General features: G+C 45.3%; 1 protein-coding gene across 1 annotated transcript in view; it reads left to right on the top strand.

Moving 5' to 3' along the window:
* Deup1 (deuterosome assembly protein 1) overlaps positions 1 to 23,853 on the top strand; it is a 63,026-nt gene that overhangs the window by 37,213 nt on the left and 1,960 nt on the right. Inside the window, exons 9-12 of the mRNA XM_051155765.1 lie at positions 913 to 1,110; positions 3,032 to 3,118; positions 11,265 to 11,461; positions 22,587 to 22,701. Coding sequence (XP_051011722.1) covers positions 913 to 1,110; positions 3,032 to 3,118; positions 11,265 to 11,461; positions 22,587 to 22,701 — 597 coding nt within the window. The remainder of the gene's footprint in view (positions 1 to 912; positions 1,111 to 3,031; positions 3,119 to 11,264; positions 11,462 to 22,586; positions 22,702 to 23,853) is intronic.

The raw sequence follows: 23,853 nt of genomic DNA, 5'->3' as shown, positions 1-23,853 counted from the left end.
TCTAAATATCTGTTTATTTTTCTCCCCCTGCCCTGTATGCGTGTGTTACGAGAGAGGGGCCATTGGATGATTTAGCTCTGACTCTCGAGAGTGAGAAGCAGTTAGTGGGGTCTTTGAAACAATACTGGAGAGAGTTACCAAGGTGAGAATAACAGGAGCATCTGACAGGGAGAGCTTGGCTGATGCCCAGCTGGCTTTTGAAAGCTGGGGGGTGGTAAGGAGTCCAGGTCCAACAGGTCCTCTTATGGGAAGACAAGTGACGATGACAAGAGGCCCCAGGGGCTCACGAGAGACCAGTAAGGCGGTTCTTACCAACACATTAAGCTTAGTGTGTTAAAGCATAGTTCTGAGACGTAGTGTGCAGTCATGGCTGGCACAGCAGGATTTACACTTGTTTCAGTGTATAAAAACCTTAATTAAAGCCAAGAACTGTGAGTCCTAGTCTCAGATCTGGCACTTGCTCTTTGTATGATTTGAACAACTTGCTTACCCTCCTTAGGTCCCCTTTTTTTTTCTCCATAAGAAAGTCCTTATGGCTAGACTAGGTGGTGTTCAGCTATAATCCCAGAACATCAGAGGCCAAGGCCTGAGGGTCCAAAGATAAAGGCCAGTCTCAGCTGTGTAGGCAGACTCTGCCTCAAAAACAAAACAAAGTACTTAGCAACAATTTCTGTCAAATCTGTGGGAGAATTGAGTCAGCAGTGACACTTTGGACGTGACAAAAAGGCGGTGGACTTTTGGGGTGGGGAAGGAAACTGACTTAGGGTGCCACTTGTTGGTTAGCAAATGCTCAGAAGCGGGGTGGGCGGGTGCCAAGGGCTGCAGGCATCCTGACGGCAGGAGGACTAAGGGAGCCACTCACCTCTGTGAGTGAGAGGGGCTGTTCACGTCTCTGTGTCACTCTCACTGCAGATGAGGAGCCAGCTGTACCAGGAGGAAGAGCAGCGATGCTCCGAGCAGGAGCGGATGAGGAATGAGATCTCCGACCTCACCCAGGAACTTCACCAGAAGGAGATCACTATAGCAACTATCATGAGGAAAGCTGCCCTTCTGGAAAGACAGCTAAAGATAGAATTAGAAATAAAAGAAAAGATGCTAGCAAAGCAACAGGTAGGCATGCAGGAAAAGCAAGTTCTGGGGCTCACTCATGCTCATCGTAGCCCCTCCCCCTGCAGACCCCAACGTCCCCTCCCTCCCCCACTCCCCCTGGACTCTTGAAAGCTTTGGCCGCTGCTTCCTGGTGCCCTATAAAACCCTGTGCCATGGACAAACTGTCATCAGAGAAACACTAGGGGCCTACCCAGACAGCACACGCTTGAGTGGTCAGTCTCCTGCTGACGTCATCCTGCAGCTGACTTCCCACATCACGTGTGCCCTGCTTCCTTCCTCAGCTGTTTGCAATAGGACGTTTCCACTAACGCTTTCTTCTTAGGAAGTAATTTCAGCTTTCTTGAGCCCCCTGACCATTTAATAGATTGCTGTCAGTGCTTTAAACATGGAGGCGACAGCATAAAAATCGGTACCTGTTTACTAAACACCCACTCAGTACACAGCAGAGATTAGGAGGTTCTCCGGAGGTTCTAGGCTAAAGCCCTGCACACGCTGCAAGGGATGCTCATGCCTGCCTTCCCTCCCCGTTTGTTCTCTGACTCCTTATTGTCTTTACTAATCATTGTAGCCTGCTTTTGACAGCACCAGCTTTATGGCCCTCTCACTCCAAATCTAAGTGATTTTGGAGCACAAAACACGAATCACGACAATTTCCGTAAGAGCAGTTAAACTGTGTCTCTACAAAACCAGGACAGATTGGGTCTTCGTGCAGTCATAAGCCTTGTGCTGACTGACTGTGCCACACACAGGACACCAGCACAGGGCACTGCGTGCCAGCATGCTAGACGTGGTCAAGAGTGGCCACTGTGCAGGAACGAGGCTCATTTTCATCCCGCTCTGTTTCCTAGATTTTATCGATGAGCATATATGTTATATCTCCTTAAAGCAAGAGTTGTATATAGAAATAAGCCTTAAACAAAAGAGCAGGCCAGGTACGGAGGCACGTAGTTGCCATTCCCACATTAGGTAGAAGATACCAGGGGAAAAAAGAAAGAAAAAGCTACAAAATGTACTAATAGGCACACAAGGAAACACAGCCAAAACACTAGATGGAACGAATGACACACAGAAAGCCATATACTGCTTACTGTAAAAGTTAATTGGGCATTGAAGAAGTGTAATGGGCCAGAGTCTCTACAAGAAGGTTTTTAAAATCGTGATTACAAATTTCTACACATAAGAAATGGGATTTCGGACCTGGTAGGGGAAAAGTAAATCACTATTAAATTTAACACTGCTCAAAGAGGAAGAGAGGCTGAGAGAGGAAAGGAGGGAGCCCGACTGGGGGACGGGTGTTTCCATCACTGCCACAGAAGTGTTTGCTCCAGGAACAGAGTTAAGAAGGTGATGAGGTTCCATTGTTTGTTTGGTTTTTTGTTTGTTTGTTTGTGTGTTTTTGTTTTTAAGAAAATATTTATTCATTGTATTTTTCCAATGAAAAGTAAAAATTCTATACATGTAAAATTTACAACAGGATGTTTTGATTATTGTATACATTATAGAAAAGACAAATCTAGTTAACATAAGCATTGACCCATATTATAGCTAATATTTTTTATAATTTATTTATTTATTCATTCATATTACATCTCAATTGTTATCCCATCCTTTGTATCCTCCCATTCCTCCCTCCCTCTCACTTTCACCCTACTCCCCTTCCCTATGACTGTGACTGAGGGGGACCTCCTCCCCCTGTATGTGCTCATAGGGTATCAAGTCTCTTCTTGGTAGCCTGCTATCCTTCCCCTGAGTGCCACCAGGCCTCCCCATCAAGGGGACGTGGTCAAATATGGGGCACCAGAGTTTATGTGAAAGTCAGTCCCCACTCTTCACTCATCTGTGGAGAATGTCCTGTCCATTGGCTAGATCTGGGTAGGGGTTCCATTGTTTTACATGTGCCTTTTATCTGTTAATCTTTCAGGTCTCTGATATGAGATACAAAGCTGTCAGAACAGAAAACACACACCTGAAAGGAATGATGGGCGATTTAGATCCTGCACGGTACTTGGTAATATGCTGAATTCATTCCCCAAACTGAACTGGAGGTGGCTTGGCTGGTCAGGGCCGACCGGCAGTGTGGGCACTGCGCATGCGCACCAGGCACCTGGTGCGCCACACTGCCTACCGAAAGTGACTTGCCCAGGCTGAGAAGCTTGCTTTGGGCTCAGTGCCAATCACTTCCCAGACATGCAAGCATGCAGTTTCCTGGCTTTTAATCCTGTAGTTGCTTAAAACCCTATATCTTAGACAGCCGGACTAGGGCCAACCTTATGCTCAGTGAAGCCCTCCCTGCAAACCCGAATCAGAATGATTTGTCCTGCCCTTGCTTAATTCATATTTGGCTCTGTCTTATGGCTTGTCCCTTTCCACGTGATGACAAACAGGAAATTGGCATGATCAACAGCTCAGGACATCCGGTATAGAGCAAGTGTTCATTCAGTGTTTGTTGACTGAATACATACATGAATTAGCCCCTGGCTAGAAAACAACTTAAATGGCTCCAAGCCTCTTACTTCTGTTGTCTGATGTAGCAGTTGATGGTTGGCTTTTGTAGAAGAAATTTTGTTCGTCAAAATGCTGAAATATTAGCATTACTTGTTATATTTTCTTTTATTCGTGCAGAAAAAATCATATATATATATGATTATATATAATATATATGTATGTGTATATATAGCAAGGAACAGAAAGGGCAAGATAGGAAAATTTGAGCATCATGGCTGTTTAAGTTGGCCTGTTCCTTTACCCATAATAATGTAAGCAAGTGTGTCGCGGCCTTCGCCTGGCCCCTTGCGAAGCCATTGTTCTATTTCTATCATGTTGTGCACCTGTTCTCACATGAGTCCATATTCCAGCATCAAGACATTAGAAGCATCTGGAAGCACTCTCCCTTCTTCCTTGAGCATGGCTGTGGACCCTGTGATTGGAGCAAAGACGGATAAAAAGGGAAGCTTGCTGGTCTCCCTATCTGCTACATTAAAGACCTGTCCGTCATCTCTGCATTTTCATTCCCTAACATGGGACACACTAAAGTTAAAGCGGCTCCCAGCTCCATGGAGATATGTGTTTGCATCACATTACATAACACACACACACACACACAGATCAATCCAAATGTTTGTGTATATATACCGCAGGTAACCATAGCCCTGCTGAGGGGCTTTACTCTGCTCCCGTATGCTTTGTTCATGTCTGTTACTTGGTTTTTAAAGAGGTAAACCACACAAACATAGCAAAGCAGCCACTGATCACCCACCGCCCTTTCCCAGCCCCACCTGGGCTGCAGAGGCACTGTGCTAACAAGCCAATGGCTCTGTTGCTTTTTCCTGACCTTGCACAGATAAGGTGGGGGAGACAGTCACCCACAAAATGGCTATGTAACTCAAACGTTGCCCAAAACTGACCTCCATCTGTGTGTGTGGACAGCAGTGCACATCAGCACGTCCTAGGAAGGTTACCCTCACCTAAGCTGACTTAGCCCCTAATGTGCAGCCAGGGTACCTCAGAGCACATTCCTTGCCTTTAGCCTCTCCACCCCGCCTTTTCTTCCACATCTTGTTCCATGTGCCAGACAGTATACTGCAACTACTTGGCTTGTATAAATCACTGTGTATATTTGCACACCTATATAAGCACACACACACACGTTTATTTGGGGATTTTAACATTAAAAACAAAACAGGGACACGGGGGGGGGGGGAGCAGAGGGATGACTCTTCAGCATTTAAGAACATCTGCTGCTCTTAGGTAGAACCTAATTCGGTTTCCCATACCCAAGTGGCAGCTCACAACTACTGCCACGTCCAGTTCCAGAAGATCTGACGCCATCTTCTGATACCGGCAGGCTCCTGCCACACACAAGGTGCATGGTGCACATACATACACACAGATACATGTAATTATTAACTAGGCTCACATACTTATGTATGTCACACTTCTGTGTGTCTTATTTTTGTTTGCTTTTAAGTGCCTTTCCATACCAACTGGCTCAAGCATACTTTGCCCTTTTTAATAGTTTTCTAATCTTCCATAGTGTAGATATAGCCAAACTAAGACTATTTTATTCATAATTATTCTAGCCTTAGTGTCTTCAATTCTATTTTCATCAGAATAAATAGCTCATTAAAAAAAATCCTAACATGTAGATCTTGGAACAGCTTCCCAGAGGAGGAACCTCTGGCCCAGGATATGTGTGTTTTAACGTCACTACTCATCGTCGCCTATTTCTTTTTCTTTTATCACTGTGCCTTTTCATTGCCAGCACTATTTTTACGCTCTGTTTCAATAGCACTTTGATTATCAGTTCCCTGACAATGGGCCAGAATTGTTTCCTTCACTAGTTGGTAGTTTGTAGCAATATGAACTAGATACACTTTGTGCATAATTTCTCCCATGTTAGTTTTCTTTCCCTTGTCAGTTTACAGGAACATTTCCAGTCTGTTTTCTGTAACTTTGTATTTTTGCCACACAGGGATTTTTAAACTCTGTCCGGTCAAAAGTCACCCTCTCTTGATGGCCGTCTTTGGAGCTGCCTCCTTTGCCGCACGCACATACTCACTTTTGTGGTTTTTTTCAGAGGTTTTATATTTTTCCATCCCATTGTTCTATCTATTTAAATGCAATCTATAGCTTAGTTAAAATTTTCATGTAGACTAAGCTCAGTGTAGCAGGTTTCTCCTTGTGATTTCCTGTGGGTCCTATCGGAAATGGAATTCATTCTTGTGTTAACCTTGAAAACTTACTGCTTCTCTTATAATGAGATAAAGCATGATTCCCCGTTTCTTTATAACACATTCTGAATAATACAAATTTCTTTGACTAGTTCATGTTTCTTTCCTTTAAAATTATTTTCCAAGTTATTCACCATTCTTGTCACTGTCCTAAATGGAATATTTTGTTTTTACCACATCAAGCATCTAATTGCTACTATCGAAGAAGGTCCAACTTCCTTTATTCCTTCTCCAAGGGCCTTGCTAGTGTAGCTTAGCTCTCTGCCCATCCTTTTCCACCGCTCACGTCGGGTCTCGTTCGTGCCACACTGCCTTTGCTAAGCCCTCTAAGAAAATCTTAAGTCATGACAGTATTTGCTGGCAAATTTTCTAGTTTCTGACTATAAATGTCTCACTTTTTGAGTTTTGCAGGATGTAGGTTTTTTCATTCATGATCCTGTGTCGTTCTTTCTGCTGTATCGTGAAATTCAGCTGTTTGTCAGGGCCTTTTCCACAGCGATGACGCTGCGTGTTCCTTTTTTGATGTGTTTGAGACTACGGTTGACATATTTCCTGGTTTTGATCCAACTTTGGGTTCCTGGGCTAAATCTTGGTCCTGAATTAGCTTGATATCAGTGTATTCACTTAGAACAGCAGGATGCATTAATTCACAGAGGACTCCAAGAGGAAGCCAAAAGTGCCAAACAGATATCCCTCTGACTTCTGTGTGAGGCAGCCCTCTTTCCTCTGTCTCCGCTGGTCTATGGCAGTCTTTGGTGTTCATGGACGGGAAAGTGCCACACACCAATGCTCTGTGTCAGTCTCTGTGGTCCCACTTCTGACTCATGAACCAGATTTTCCCCTTTAATGGGGCATTCAATTCAGGTCCGCTGTGAAGCCCCAGTTTTAAAATAAGGTTATATTATGAGAAACCAGAGGCTAAGACTTCAAGAGGCATTTGTAGGAAGCCACAATTCAACCCATAATAGTCACACTCTGTCAGTTTAGACCATTGCTGGGTTTGGTGTGATGACACTTTATTTAAGTGAGCTTTGTCTACAGTTCTTTGCACTTGTTTTAACCTAATGCTGTGTTAAACACACACTGGAGGTTCCTGGCTGTGGGACGTCTAGAAACAGCTAGAGAATGCTGGCCTTGGTTTACTGAAAGTTGGAACAAACTTAACTTTAGAGCACCTTACCTTTTCTTCCTGGTTTGATCAAATCCCTATTTCTTCCTGAGGTCATTTGGATAATCTGTATTATTTTAAGAGATGCACTCACTTCAGTTGGTTTCCTATTACTGAAGTTAGTAAGAGCCTACAGCTTTATTCATCTCCCACACTCCAAATTCTTTTGTTAGGTTTTCTTGTTAGCTCTCCAAGGCTGGCCTCAAACCCCTTCATCAGCCTCCTGTGTGTCAGGGCTACAGAAATGAACTGTTACGCCCAGTCCTGGTTTTAGCTCCATGTCTTAGTCTTGCTCTTGGATAGTTGAACATTCTCTTCCACTTGTTTTAATTACGCCTGACACATTTGTTTTACTAACATGTAAAATAACGTCCTTGAGGGGTCTATGGCTTCGTTTACTTTTTAAATCTTGAACTCTCATTTTTATTCCCTGTGTATGATTGTTTTACATCCATCTGCATCTATGTACCGCGGTGCCAGCAGAGGCCAGAATAAAGCATCAGGTCCCCTGGCACTGGAGTTACAGACGATTGTGAGCCACACCAGCTGCTGGGAATTGAACCTGAGTCCTCTAGAAGACCAGCCAGGGCTCTTAACTACTGAGCCCTCTCTCCAGCCCTCTATTTAATTTATTATTAGAGTTTATCAGTTTCTTATTCCTGGTTTATTTTACTTTGTTACACTGTTCAAATTTTATGAAGTGAAGAAAACTCTACTCCTGTGTGTTAGAATTCTGTAAGTACAAAAAATATCCCATAATCAGATAAGTATTTCAGCAAAATTAGAATAGATAAATATAAAATTAAATTATTAGAACTGAACACTTTACCCTAGGTAAAAAAGAAACAAAGTACATACATTATTTTCAGCATCCTAACATTTGTGATATTTGGGTAATATTAAAATAGTAGTTGGCCTTTCTTTCTTGCTTGCTTGCTTGCTTTCTTGCTTTCCTTCTTGTTGTTGTTGTTGCTGTTGTTGCTGTTTTGGCCAGAACATATGCCTGTGTACCACATGGCCTGCAGAGGCCAGGAAGGTATCTGATTCCCTGGAACTGGAATTAAGGATTAAAAAGAGTTATGAGTTGCCATGTGCATGCTGGGAACAAAACTTGGGTCCTCGACAAGAGTAGCAAGTGCTCTTAGCCGCTGAGCTCTCGCTCCAGCCTCAGTATTTCCTTTCTAGACAAAGAAGTGACTGACCTTGAGATTGGTCTTATCTAAATAAGTTCAGATTTGAGACTGCTTCTGGTGGCCTAATGCTGACGCTCCTTGCTTCCTTCCGTGGAGAAGAAGCAAGTTGACCAAAGACGGGCACTGCCTTGCAGGCGGCTCCCTCTAGCAGTGCAGAAAGACTGGCTGGTTAGCCACAGTGGGGCTGAGTTTCTCCAGGTCTCAGTGAGATGCTTAGATGCCCTCCTGAGAGCCTTCACCCAGAAACCACACCTTCCTCTGCGTTTCCTAAACCTGAATACTATTCTATTCAAGAAGACAGTAAGGAGACATGGCCTTTGTCACAAAACAAGTAAGCATTTTAATAGCTTATATGTACATACTCCATAAGTATTTATAAACTTATTGTCAAAAAGACAGTAAGTAGACATGACGTTTGACACAATGGCTTATATGTACATATTGTAGGACTGATGTTAAAATGGCAGTATGAATGGTAGTCCATAGGCAGCTATTCAAAAATGTAAGAAAGTTTGGAATGACTTTGAACATTATTATTCTGTGTGAATGGTTCTCAAAGCTTGGAAATTTAGAGACTTCAAAAAGAAATGTCTAAGCTCCAACTGTTTAGGTTTCTAGGCCCCAAATTCCAAATGTCTGGGACTTCAAAAGCGATACGTTGCTTTTTGTGAGTCAAGCATTTTGTGCTAAGGTATTTCCCTTCTGGTTCCAGAGAACTGCTGGCCTATCAGCCACAGTGCAGCTTGGGATATTCAACTCACTGGGCAGAGGACAATAGAGAGCCGCCACACACAGCTTCCCACAACTTGTTGTGGGAGAACAGGATCTGTTTTACAAAACTTTATGAGAATAGTGCAAACACACACACACACACACACACACACACACACACACACACACACCTGCCCTGGAAACTTCCTATCGTTAAAACAACCTGTTCATTTTATAATCTAAATATATTTTATTTTATATTCTGGGGGTGGGGCATTCATATACCAAGTAGCAAAACTCTATTATAAAATGGCACTGTTCCAAATGCACAGGGTTGGCGCTGTCTCAACTGCAAGATCAATGCAGCAAAATAGTGCAGTTCTCAATCCCAGTCCATAATAAATTCAGCATGTAATTTGTTACATCACCCAGTTCTGGAGCATGACTGTTTTAATCAATATGCAATTTGAATAATTGGAATAATTTATTATTTTTACTGTCTTCTCTCTTTTATAGCAAAATTAACTCAAAATAAGCTAAAGAATTAAATGTGAAATAATGAAATCATAAAACAAATAGAAGAAAGTGAAAGTAAATATTTAATAGCTCCTTTTAAAAAAGTAAATTAGACTGTGAGGCAAAGAGGAAGGAGCAAAAGAAAGATGTTTTACTAGATTACAGCAAGGAGTCCTTTCCTAGATAAAACATGCCACACACCACAATTAAAACATTTTTTAAGCCGGGCATGGTGGCACATGCCTTTAATCCTAGCACTCAGGAGACAGAAGCAGGCAGATTGCTGTGAGGCCAGCTTGGTCTACAAAGCGAGCTACACAGAAACCCTGTCTCAAAAAACCAAAACCAAAACAAAACAAAACAAAAAACCCAAACAAACAAAAACAAAAAACAACTACCAAAAAAAAGACTTAAAAAAAAATTTTTTTTAAATAATCACACACAAGGGGGCTGGAGAAATGGCTCAGTGGTTAAGGGCACCGCCTGCTCTTCCAAAGGTCCTGAGTTCAGTTCCCAGCAACAACATGGTGGCTCACAACCATCTATAATGTTATCTGATGCCCTCTTCTACAGATAAAGCACTCATATACAATAAATAAATCTAAAAAAAAAAATCACACACAAAAAAACATAACTTTCAACAGACTAGATAAACACTGGATTTCTGTCTCTAGTATCAAAACATGTTACTAAGCAGAAATTCCTAAGTGGGAAAATGGCCACAGAATACAAAATGTGACTGACAACATAGAGTGAAAAGTGCCAAAAAAGAGCACGAAAACAGGCAGGTGATGTTGGCTAACGCCTTTAATCCCAGCTCACGGGAGGCAGAGGCAGGTGGATCTCTGTGAGTTCGAGGCCAGCCTGGTCTACAAAGCAAGTCTAGAACAGCCAAGGCTACACAGAGAGACCCTGTCTCGAAAAAGCAAAAAAACAAACAAAATAGAACATAAAACATATTCAACTTCAGTGACAAAGGCTGCTGTTTATTTACCATTAGCAAATCTAACAAAACTAATACTAAATTGTGAGTGTAATGAAATAAGACCTTTAGTCTAGTATTGGTGGGAATTGATTAGATTTTTTTAAGGATTTATTTTTATATCTGTGGGTGCATGCACATGTGTGTGTGTGTGTGATGTGTGATGTGTTCACATGCCCTTGGAGGCAGAAAAGGGTGTGAGATCCCCTGGAGTTGGAGTTACATGTGCTTATGAGATGCCCTGTGTGGGTGCTGGGAACTGAACTCTGATCCTTTGGAAGAACAGCAAATGCTCAGAACCTCTGCCACCTCTCCATCCCCGAATATATGAGAGTAGCAGGGGGGGAGGTGATGGGGGGGTGACGTGGGGGGAGGTGACGGGGGAGAGGTGGCCGGGGGGGGGGGGGAGGTGGCCAAGGGGGGAGGTGACGGGGGGGGGAGGTGATGTGGGGGAGGTGACAGGGGGAGGTGACGGGGGGGGGCTAGCACCTCCCACTGAGGCCCTCAAAGGCCGGCATTCTCATGTTCTACAGGAATGCCACTGTAGGTCTGTGTGTGAGGAAGTCACAGCTCTATTGCTAATTTTTAAACAGACTCTATTTTCAAGAACAGGAGTGAGTAACTAAACTGAACACCTCTTCATGTAGCCATTAAAAGTCTTTTAAGACATATTTTAACTAATTTACTAATGTCAATAATTTAATTCATATCTGAAATGTGCAGAGGAACAGAGAGTTCACCAAAACCACAGCACCTGGCACAAAAGAAAAGGCCCTGCCGAGGTGAGTCCACATGGGTGAGAGATGCACATCTCGTACAAGGTCCATTCAGTGGGGGTTTGTTTTACTCCCTAGGATGTGGACGTCGCTAACAAGGATCATTTGCGGCACACATCCATTAACAAACTTGAATACGAGAACGAAAGGCTCCGAAGTGATCTGGCAAAGCTCCATGTCAATGGGAAAGCAGTGTGGCCCCATCAGGGCGGCTATGATGAAGCAGGAACATGTGCCTACCAGAGCCAGCTGAAAACGGAGACCCGTGGAGACAGGTATGCTGGCTTGGCCGGAAAGAACAGAGAGTTCACTATCCCCTGCTGAAGACGTGCAAGTCATGTAAAATGATGGCATCTTTGGCTGTCTATAGTTTACCTGGTAGTGATCACTCGGGAGTCTGAGCACACTATTAAGACATACGTGCTGGCAAGAGACGTCCAGACATGACAGTGAGCTGGGCAGAGAGTCCCCAGGGATTTCCATGTGTCGTTCAAGAAGACATGTTGTACCAATAAACACGCAATCTTACTTTTTTAAAAACACTTACTCCACTAGGTATGATGTTAAAGTCAAACAGAAACCATGAGGTGTCACTTCTGTCTGTCCTCCCATGGTACAGATCCTGGTGTTGTCACTTGCTGGGTGACCAAGAGCTGGTACCGTAAGCAAGGCCCCTACTGACAGTCAGTGGGTAGAGTTCATGGAAGGTCAGTCACCACTGTCCATTCTCTCTAGTCCTGTGGTGTCTAAAATGTCTTAGTTCACATGCTGAGTCGCTATATTAACAATGACACATGCTGATTAACTCAACTTTAACAAAAGAGTTCTGGAGGCAAAGCACTGTTTCCCCGCAACTCCCAGCATGCTCAGCCACGCAGAACTTCGCAGGTCCATGAAGACATTAGTTTACACTGTGACTTCCTGAGAAGGGCTATGGCAAGCTGCCTGCCCCAAATCTCTCTGGCATGAGCCTTTCATGGTAGTTGAGAAGGTCCAGACGACGCTGCAACTCACCCTGCTCTCAGAAGCTGTAGAGCTGCATGAACACCCAGCAGTGTTTCCATGGTTTCTTCACTGTAGGGTGTTAGCGGGGATTGTAGGAAGGAATTCATGTAGTATATGCCGGTGCATGAATGTTGACCACTATCACTAATACTATTACTAATAAATTGAATTTATAATATCAACACTTTAATGATAATTTATGGTGGCTAAAATGTGTGTGATGGTGACCAGGCTTAATAGCTAAGCCTGAGGTTTGTAAGTGATGCCAGGCTCATCTTGGTAGCTAGCCAAAATCTATGGAACAAACCAGAAGGCAAGGGATCTGCTCAACCTTCTCAAGGCTCTAGAGCTGGGCTCTCCCTTGACTACCTCAGTCTTAAAGCCACTAGGATGGATTCTTCTTAGTTGTAGACTTTTGTTTTTATGTATGTGTGTGTGTTGTCTGTATGTTTGTATGTGCCCCGTGTGCATGCCTGGTGTCCACAGAGGCCGGAAGACTATGTTGGATCCCCTGAAACTGAAGTTTCAGATGGCTGTGAAGCATTATCTGGGTGCTGGGAACCGAACCCTGGTCTTCTGCAAGAGCATCAAGTGTTTCTAAGAATTGGAGCCGTGTCTCCAATTCCAAAGATGGAGTCTAACAATTCTACTGCTACTTGAAACTAAGTCTCTCCAAAGTGCTGAATTAACCCCTCTCTAGACAGTGGAAAAGGGGATGAAGGTCAGGGTGCTGTGGTGGGGGTACTGTAGCGCGGATGCCATAAGGATATTCTGGTAGAGGTGCCATGATACAGATACTGCGGTGGGGTGCTATGGTGGGACGCAATGGTTGGGATACTGTGGTGGGGGTGCTATGGTGGGATGCAATGGTTGGGATACTGCAGTGGGGTGCTATGGTGGGACGCAATGGTTGGGATACTGCGGTGGGGTGCTATGGTGTGACGCAATGGTTGGGATACTGTGGTGGGGTGCTATGGTGGGATGCAATGGTTGGGATACTGTGGTGGGGTGCTATGGTGGGGTGCTATGGTTGGGATACTGTGGTGGGGTGCTATGGTGGGACGCAATGGTTGGGATACTGCGGTGGGGTGCTATGGTGGGACGCAATGGTTGGGATACTGCGGTGGGGTGCTATGGTGTGATGCAATGGTTGGGATACTGCGGTGGGGTGCTATGGTGGGACGCAATGGTTGGGATACTGCGGTGGGGTGCTATGGTGTGACGCAATGGTTGGGATACTGCGGTGGGGTGCTATGGTGGGATGCAATGGTTGGGATACTGCGGTGGGGTGCTATGGTGGGACGCAATGGTTGGGATACTGCGGTGGGGTGCTATGGTGGGACACAATGGTTGGGATACTGTGGTGGGGTGCTATGGTGGGACGCAATGGTTGGGATACTGCGGTGGGGTGCTATGGTGGGACGCAATGGTTGGGATACTGCAGTGGGGTGCTATGGTGGGACGCAATGGTTGGGATACTGCGGTGGGGTGCTATGGTGTGATGCAATGGTTGGGATACTGTGGTGGGGTGCTATGGTGGGATGCAATGGTTGGGATACTGTGGTGGGGTGCTATGGTGGGGTGCTATGGTTGGGATACTGCGGTGGGGTGCTATGGTGGGACGCAATGGTTGGGATACTGCGGTGGGGTGCTATGGTGGGACGCAATGGTTGAGATACTGCGGTGGGGTGCTATGGTGTGATGCAATGGTTGGGATACTGTGGTGGGGTGCTATGGTGGGATGCAATGGTTGGGATACTGCGGTGGGGTGCTATGGTGGGATGCAATGGTTGGGATACTGCGGTGGGGTGCTATGGTGGGATGCAATGGTTGGGATACTGCGGTGGGGTGCTATGGTGGGATGCAATGGTTGGGATACTGTGGTGGGGTGCTATGGTTGGGATACTGCGGTGGGGTGCTATGGTGGGACGCAATGGTTGGGATACTGCGGTGGGGTGCTATGGTGGGACGCAATGGTTGAGATACTGCGGTGGGGTGCTATGGTGGGATGCAATGGTTGGGATACTGTGGTGGGGTGCTATGGTGGGATGCAATGGTTGGGATACTGCGGTGGGGTGCTATGGTGGGATGCAATGGTTGGGATACTGCGGTGGGGTGCTATGGTGGGATGCAATGGTTGGGATACTGCGGTGGGGTGCTATGGTGGGATGCAATGGTTGGGATACTGCGGTGGTGTGCATGGTGGACGCAATGGTTGGGATTACCTGCGGTGGGGTGCTATGGTGGGACGCAATGGTTGAGATACTGCGGTGGGGTGCATGGTGGGATGCAATGGTTGGGATACTGTGGTGGGTGCTATGTGGGATTGCAATGGTTGGGATACTGCGGTGGGGTGCTATGGTGGGATGCAATGGTTGGGATACTGCGGTGGGGGTGCTATATGGTGGGATGCAATTGGTTGGGATACTGCGGTGGGGTGGTGCTATGGTGGAATGCAATGGTTGGGATACTGCGGTGGGGTGCTATGGTGGGACGCAATGGTTGGGATACTGTGGTGGGGTGCTATGGTTGGGATACTGTGGTGGGGTGCTATGGTTGGGATACTGCGGTGGGGTGCTATGGTGGGATGCAATGGTTGGGATACATAGTGGGGTGCTATGGTGGGATGCAATGGTTGGGATACTGCGGTGGGGTGCTATGGTGGGATGCAATGGTTGGGATACTGTGGTGGGGTGCTATGGTGGGATGCAATGGTTGAGATACTGCGGTGGGGTGCTATGGTGGGATGCAATGGTTGAGATACTGCGGTGGGGTGCTATGGTGGGGTGCAATGGTTGAGATACTGCAGTGGGGTGCTATGGTGGGACGCAATGGTTGGGATACTGCGGTGGGGTGCTATGGTGGGACGCAGTGGTTGAGATACTGCAGTGGGGTGCCCTATTGGAGATACTGTTGGCCATTCACGTTGACTCAAACTTGTATTCCCTTTGTAAACTTTGTAAACACGAGGAAGGAAAATGGCTAGGTCCCCACCTGAGGAACTCCAACAGCCATGCTCAAGCCCCTAGATTTCCCTAACAGACCTAATGGTCATTCCCAGACCCCACCCTACAGGAAAAATCTCACCAATCCCTGAGCTCCCCAAAGCACAGGACTTGAAATCCCACCAATCCTCACCCTGGAAATCTCTGCCCTGGAAAGCTCTACCCCCTAAGACATCCTATATAAGCACTGCCTACTGGTCAATTTCCTGCTGTCTTCTCCCTGGAGCACAGGCAGCCACCTCTGGATTCATCCCTTCCAATAAATCTCTTTTATGAGATTTACTGCCTGGTGTGACTCTCTCATCAGAAGGCAAGAAGCAAAGAAGAAGCAGCAGCGAAGCGGGAGAGCAGGACCAAGGCTCCTGAGCTCCTCAGCTCAGCTCGGCATACCCTCCTCTGGGAGCTGCAACGCTGAAGAAGAGGATCAGCTAAGCAGAGCTGTTACACTGTAGCACGCCAGCTCAGCCAGGGATATCCTCTCTCAGGGCTGCCACCGCTCTGTTGAGGAGACTTCCTCTCAGAGCTGCGTGGTTCATGGGCTCCCAGGATGCCTTTCGAGTAGGAACACCAATGATACTGTGGTGCGGCGCCATGGTGGGGATACTGTGGTGGTGATATCACAGCTGGGAATGCCATGGTGGGAGTGTCATAGTGGAGGTGCCATGGCGGGGATACTGTGGTGGTGGTATCATAGCTGGGAGTGCCATCCATGGTCGGACTGTCATAGTGGAGGTGCCATGGTGGGGATGCTGCAGTGGTGGTGGTATCCCAGCTGGGAGTGACATGGTGGGAGTGCATTAGTGGGGGTGCCATGGCGAGAGTGTGTTTGTCATCGTGGGCTACCATAGTGGGGGCTCTGTGGTGGGAGTAATGTGGTGCAGGTGTCATAGTGGGGTTACTGTGGTGGCAGTACAATAGTGGGAGTGTCATAGTGGAGGTGCTGGGGGGGAGGGGTTGCCTAGACGCTTCAGTGTAAGCACTGTGGGAAAACAAAGAGGCCTCTGGCCACAGCCAAAAGCCAGCCAGTCCTATGATGGCTGAACACATGTAAAAGCCTGTTTAAGAGGTCGTTTTCTAATCTAGCAAAGACCTCACAAGGCGCTTCCTACTACTCCACAGAGCAAAGGCCAGCCCTAAAGACGTGGGGGGTCGGGCGGTCTGGCTAGCTACGGGATGATGTCTGAGTCATTGAGGGCCTGGGCTGCCGCCTCCTAGCCTCACTCTGGTGGCCACACATGAGGTGCCACACCATTACTCTGCAGTTTGTTATTTTAAAAATATTGTCCTTGGCCCTTAATCTGCCTTTGTCAGGCAGTATGGCATATATTAAAAGTGCCCAACAAAAACAAGACAGTGGGGGACAGGGGCAGGAAGAAGGAAAGAGCTCGGTGGGAGGTTATCTTAATAAGCAGCCTGGGCAGCTGCAAAGCTGTGCCCTGCCAGTTGCGTTTGCTGAAAGTTTCATTAAATTTGTTTTAATGCCTCGCCTGATTTCCATGTTCTTCAGTGACCTGGTTTTGAAAAGAAACAGCATTTCAAATGTCCTGAATAAATTATTGCTATGTAAAACTCACTATGGGGAAGATGTGGAGACTTGGGGACACTTTGAGCTTAGCAGTGGAGCAGTGGAAAGCAGGGAGCTCCCTGCTGGTGCTAGCAGTGGAAGAGGAAGTCTTTCCCTCACAGTTCAGGTCAGGGAGTCAAGTAACAAAAGCTCTGTACACGTATATGTGTGTGCATGCAAATGTATGAATACGTGTGTATAAATATGTGTGGTGTGTGTGCATGGTGTACAAATGTGTATGTGTGTGTGTATGAATGTCTGGTATGTGTGTGGTGTAGTATATGTATGTCTATGTGATTGTGTGTATGTGTGCATGCATGCGTGTGTGTGTGTGTGTGTGTGTGTGTGTACATGAGGGTCTGTGCCTCTAGAGAGTATCCATATATTTATTAGGCATAAATTAACCAGAAAACACTCGTTATCTTTACATACCAATGGGTTAAACTATTTGGAGAGGGAAAAATAAAACTGCGTCACAAAATCTCAAGGCCACAGTGGAAGGAATTCTTCCTTGGAACTGAGAAAGATTCAAGCAGTCTGTGGTCTAAACAATCTGTTATTCACCCCTACTTGGAGTGATATCTTAATGTTCACTCACTTGAATTTTGAAGCGTTTTCAGGTGATCGTCAAAGCATTTAGCTTCTAGAATAATAATCTAGTCATCACTTTAAAAGTTTTATGAGACATGATGGAATTTGGCTAAAATGCTCTGAGTCTTGTCCTGAAAAGATAGTGCTTTGAAGCTACAGGATGATTTACAAGCTGATTTAGAGTACTGGGACCCAGAACTATTAATATGTAACTCATTTTAATGACAAATCAATTTTGTAATAAATGGAGCTTGTCTTTATATGAGAATACACACTTAAAAGTGAAGCCACAAGGGCTGGAGAGATGGCTTAGTGGTTAAGAGCACTAGGATCAGTTCCCAGCACCGCTGTCATGTAGCCTACAAACTCCAGTAACTCCAGTTTTAGGGGATTTGACTTCCTCTGACCTCCACCTGCGTACAAGTGATGCACTAAGCCCACACAGACACATACACATGAAAATAAATAAATCTTTTAAAACGTGGATTCATGATTTAGATTCTTATATCATGAACAGAGAAGAGATTTAGTAATAAGAAATGTTAATCGTTTAGATGGTTTCATGTCTAGCTAATAAACTGTCTAATAGGAAAAGCCACAAAATTGGCAGGTTTGTCATTACCACTTGTCAGGTCCCTTGTCTGAGGATGATTCTAGAAGCCAACACAGCCGGCCAAAGGTTCCAGGTCAGGAGACAGTTCAGGTCACAGAAGGGGAAGCTTCTAGAGACTGTGAGGTGAAGCTGGAAAGGGGGTCAGCGATAGGAGATGGGTCCTTGTCCCTGGCTAGGACACCATCCCATAGTCTAGGAGGAGGACCCCCAGAAGTGCCATGGACCACACATGAAAGGCCTTGCAAGCTGCAGAGTTCTGCCTCCCATCCAAGCAGATGAGTCGGCCATACTTCGCAGCCCTGAAGCGGGGCCTGTGGGAAAGCTAGTTGAACAGTTCAACTTGTGAGTGGCTATTAAAAGCCTTATGCAATAATTCTTAAGCCCACTTCAAATTGATACGTGCAGCATTTTGTGCAAGGTGGTTTTATGAAGTATTTGAGTAGCTATGTTCTAGAAGGGCTTTCAGCTATAAAGATGATTTAAGGCAAAGCACTTTACTTCATAATGTAGTCTTTTCCTTCAATCTCAATATTTTATTGATCTTATAGTATAAAAAATGTTCCTATATAAATCTTAGTAATTAACGCCGTAAAGCCATCTCTGCATCCACAGCAAAATGGATAATTGGGTAATTATTCAGATAATTTAGAACAAATAATACTTTGTGTGAAATTTCTGCGCAGTTGAGATAACACGCGCGCGCGCACACACACACACACACTTCTCAGATCACCTCTATAGTTGACTTGTTTTTTCCACCCTGAAGTGTAGACACCAGGCGCAGGCCAGAGTATGTATGAGAGAGCATTAGATGGGCTGTTACAGCTCAGTTTGAACTGTGAGACGTTTCACCCATTGCTCACATCATAAACCATGTTATTTCCATTTAATTTGCTGTTCTGTTTCCATGGAAATTATGGTGTGGGATAATAGGGGAAAGATTTATTTCAAGATAAGTAAAACTGGGAAACATGTTTGTTTCTCTGAGCTGATCTGCAGAGGCCTAGCACAATGCTCCGTGCCATTTGAATGCACAGACTTGAAGAAGTCTGCCAAAGAAGCGAGTCTTTGTGGATGGGGCTTCGGAGGAGAACAGAAAAATACAGTGTCGGGTCTTTTTTTAATTTTTATTAATCACTTTGCAGCTCGATCCCAGCCTCCTCCCTCCTCCCCTCCCAGTCCCTCCTTCATGCAACCCTCCCCCTATTCCCTCCTCCTCAGAAAAGGGCAGGCCCCCAAGGGGTACTAACCCACCCTGGCACCTCAAGTTGCAGTAAGATTAAGCACATCCTCTCCCACTGAGTCCTGACAAGGCAGCCCAGGTAGGGGAAGGGATCCAAAGGCAGGCAACAGGGTAGAAGACAGCCCCTACTCCTATTGTTAGGGGACACACATATTGGTCAAGATGGACATCTGCTACTTATGTGTAGGGAGTCAAGGTCCAGCCCATGCATGCTCTTTGGTTGGTGGTTCAGTCTCTGTGAGCCCCCATGGGCCCAGCTTAGTTTACTCTATATGTCTTCTTGTGGTGTCCTTCACCCCTCCAGCTCCCTCTATCCTTCCTCCCACTCTTCCACAAAGCTCCCTAAGCTCGGCCTATTCTTTAGCTGTGGGTCTCTGCATCTGTTTCCATCAGCTGCTGGATGGAGCCTCTCAGAGGACAGTTATGCCAGGCTCCTGCCTGCAAGCATAGCAGAGCATCATTAATAGTGCCAGGGGTTGGCGCTCTCACATGGGGTGGGTCTCAGGTTAGGCCAGTCATTGATTCGCCATTCCCTCAATTTCTGTTCCATCTTTACCCCTACACTTTTTGTAGGCAGGACAAATTTTGGCATCAAAGGCTTTATGGCTGGGTGGGTGGCCCCCTCCAGTGTGTAGTTTTAAATTGTACTAAAACACAGCTCTGAAAATGGTTAACACCTGTGGAAATCTGGGTATATTAGTAAGGATAAATAGGTTTCAATTAAACAGATTTTTATGTTTTCATGGTCTTTGGTGATCTGATTAAATTTAAGCCCTACTTTTATGAAAGACATTTATTTAGTCAAACAGGCTAAGTGGGATGGTCTTTGGTCCAATTTTAAGGGCTGTCATTTTGTTCCATTATTATTATTAATGGTTTTTTACTTATATCTTCCACCCAATATTTTAGCACAAACAACAAATTCCATAGTGTGCTTTCCATCCTTATTGTAGGTTTCAATCTTGGGAGAACTTGGGCTTGAAATTGAAGTTACCAATTCCTAGCAACATGTTCTTCTTTTGAAAGTCAACAGCTGTTTTCAGGGCTGGCTATTTGGTATTGGCTAAACGATTGGTGTACTCTTCCTTCTCAGCTTTCCTTGGTTGCCTGGCTCTTTGTGTAGAGCTGAGGCCCCATCCGCTTTGGCATGTCCATCGGTGTTTTTGTTGTTTGGCTCACCTTTGGGCAGTCATGTTGGTGAGACTTGTGGGTGACATTCCTGGGAGATAAACTCACAGCAAACCTGATCCCCTGGCTCTCTCGGTCTTCCTGCTCTGTCTTCTGCAATGCCCCCTGAGCCTTAGGTACAGGAGCTGTACTATAGATGAACCCACTGGGACTGGGTTCTACCACTCTAGATTTCGATGAGTTATACTTTTTTATAATGCTTCTGTCTGTTGCAAAGAGGAGTTTCCTCCCTGGGGGTGAGGGCTATGTTTATCTGTGGGTACAAGGACAAACGTTTCAGATGTGGTCAGGGGCTAGCCTGGTTTAACAAAATTGTGCATTCTCCTCCAAGACCCATGACCTCTCTAGCCCTGGGGCGCTGGTGAGGATTCCAGTACCAGGCATGATCTCCCTCTTGTTGAGTGGATCCAATCTGAGAGTTGTTATCACCAAGGTATGTGTGCCACTAATGCACCGTTAAGGATACAGTTCAATTCTGCTTGTTGATATGGGTCATAGATATCATAGCTGTGTAAAACTGTCACTTGTGTTGCTCCTTTGGAATCTAAAGTAACATTAGACAGACTGAGCAGTTTATATTTAGGAATATGTAAATAAATATATATAAATATACATATATATATTTGAATTTGAAATAGAGTAAGGAAGGGTGTATAGGAGGATTTGGGGAGAGAAAAGAGAAGAAAATGATGTGGTTATGTTGTAATATTAAAAATAAATAAAAATTCATACAATTAAAATAAATGATTGAGCCGGGCACAGTGGTGCACAGCTTTACTCCCAGTACTCAGGAGGCAGAGGCAGGTGGATCTCTGTGAATTTGAAGCCAGCCTGGTCTACAGAGTGAGTCCAGGACAGCCAGAGCTACACTGACTCTGTCTTGAAAGAAAGAAATAAATAGATTGATTGATTGAAGTGGGCCTGGTGAGCCAGAGTCATATATTGCCATAGTTAGAGGGCCTGGGGTGTCATGGGAAGGCAGAGGCACTAAGGCAAGAGAAATCTAAACTTAAGGAAAGACAGGGGAGACCCTGTCGCAAATGAGAAATACAAATAGAGCTAGGGTGTAGCTCAGTAGCACAGCACTTGCCTAATATTCTTGACAAAAACATGGGCTCAATCCCCAGCACCAGAAAGAAAGAAAAAAAAAAAAAAAAAAAAAGAGACTGGGTAAATAATTTAACTTTCCACCCTGGGCGTTTTAAAAGGACAAATGGACATCAAGATGACACCTGTCCCCACTGGCTGTCTGGAGGAGCTAGGTCGCACAGAGACATGGTTCCGACCCCTAAAAGCACAACTTGTTATGAAAGCCTGTGAAGTGCAGCACAGAACCCTAAAATGCCTTCTTAGAACTGCACGTGGCAGTAGTGTTGTGTGTTTTGAGATATCTGAAAAAAAATGTTTCAGCTTTTTAAATGGCCTAAAAACGCAAAAGCACAACACAGAGTCAGGAAGGCTGAGGCTACGAAAAGCAGTGTCTTCTGCTTTATCACTCTCCAGTCCAAGTTTTTAAAAAGAATTTGAGGTTATTCAGAAAAACCATTTATTTTCAAATAAATACCCAGAAAAACTCAGTCATTCAATTGGTTCTCCCTAGTTGAACATCAGGGAAATCAAAACCTTCAGCTACAACAACAAACATGGCCTTTGGTGGCTCCTATTGCCTTGTATATTAGAATGCTTGGTCCTCAAGTGGTGGGACTGTTTGGAACGGATGAGGAGGCATGGCCTTTCTGGAGGAGGTGTGTCACTGGGGTTTCAAAAGACACATGCCATTCATTCCCAATTAGCTCTCTGCTCTGTGGCTATGGATCAACATGTGAGGTCTCAGATGTTCTTTCATTCTGCCAACATAGACTCAAACCCTCTGAAACCGTAAGCCAAGTTAAACACTTTTTTAAAAAGATTTATTTTATGTATATGACTGCTCTATCTGCATGTACACCTGCATGCCAGAAGAGGGCATCAGATCCCAGTATAGATGGTTGTGAGCCACCATGTGATCTCTGAGGATTGAACTCAGGACCTCTGGAAGAGCAGACAGTGCTCTTAACCACTGAGCCATCTCTCCAGCCCCACCTCACCCCCCCCCTTTTTTTTTAAGTTGCCTTGGTTGTGGTGTTTTATCACAGCAATAGAAAAACAAAAACTAAGATACTGGCACTAACGTCCCTTTCTTCTCTTTTAGAATTAGCCAAGACTGTGAGCTGAACAGAAGCCCAACACCACCCTTGGCACCTTTGCCATTTCAAACCAAAGAAATGACAAGTCCCTTGGTTAGTGACGATGAAGTGTTCCCTCTGGTGAGTTACTGGAAGCTAACTTTTTCCCCCTGAAGAATAGGTTATTTAATGCTGATAGCAATACAGAGAAGGTTAGAATAGCTTAAAATGTCACTTTTTTTTCTTGTGGTGGCTGTTGCTGTTGTTTTAAGGCAGGGTATCACTATGTAGACAAAGTGAGCTCAGAGATCCACTTGCCTCTGCCTCTGGCATGCTGGCATTGAAGGGATGCAGCACCATTTCTGAAAGAAGGCTATAGGATGCTCTATAGACCATTGGACCACACCTATCTTAAACAGAGAATCTAATACTCCATCAAGAGTTGCTGGCGATACCTTTTAGTTTTTTGGTTTTCATTTTTTAGAGACAGGACTCAGTCTGGCCCAGACTGACCTAGAATTCACCATGTGGCGCAGGCTGGCTTTGAACTTGCAGCACGCCTCCTGCATCAAGTTCTCAAGTGCTAGGATTGCAGACATGAACCACTATACCCAGATAGGTTTTAACATATACTAGTAACATGTATAAATTGCACAAGGCCATGTGCTGAGTCATCCCGGAGAGCAGCAAAGTGTTAATTCCCTGAGGCAAAAGGATTAGCCCAAGAATGCAGAGTACTTCCAGTGAGAGAAAACTCTGCTCTCTCCCAGTGGGGTCTAGTGGCTACAAAGAGGCTGCTTCGTGTTAGTGAGGGGTAGCACATGTCCTGGGCTCAAAGTCCACAGAAGCTAGCTAAGTAGCTCTCAGTGAGAGAGCGGCTCTGCTATTGGGTCCATATGTAATACCTACTGGGGTTGCCAAGGACATAAAATGGGACAGGTACAGTTATCCATCCTGAGCTTGGAAGCAGGACAGAGAGTCACCTACAGAGTATGCAGCCTTCTGCTGCAGGGGGCACAGCCTTACTCTGGTCTTAAACATCTACGGCACAACTTTCCCTCTGAGGCTTATGAAATGTACAAGGCAATCTCTCTGCTGGAGATTTTTCTAGAACAGTATTTACCACTCATCTGACCCCAGTGGCAGGATTTCTACTGTGGAACCCTCCTTTGTTCTAGACCTGCTAGCCTTCCGTGCTGTCCAGCAACAGCAATGGGGTGTTCTGTCCAAAAGCACAGGACTCCAGGCTACATTAACTTGGAGTCTACATGGCTATCCTTGCCTGCCCCACAC

The sequence above is a fragment of the Acomys russatus genome, chromosome 14 (assembly GCF_903995435.1).
Source record: "Acomys russatus chromosome 14, mAcoRus1.1, whole genome shotgun sequence".
Lineage (NCBI taxonomy): Eukaryota > Metazoa > Chordata > Mammalia > Rodentia > Muridae > Acomys > Acomys russatus.
The sequence above is the reverse complement of the archived record's forward strand: the minus strand, read 5'-3'. Positions and strand labels throughout refer to the sequence as shown.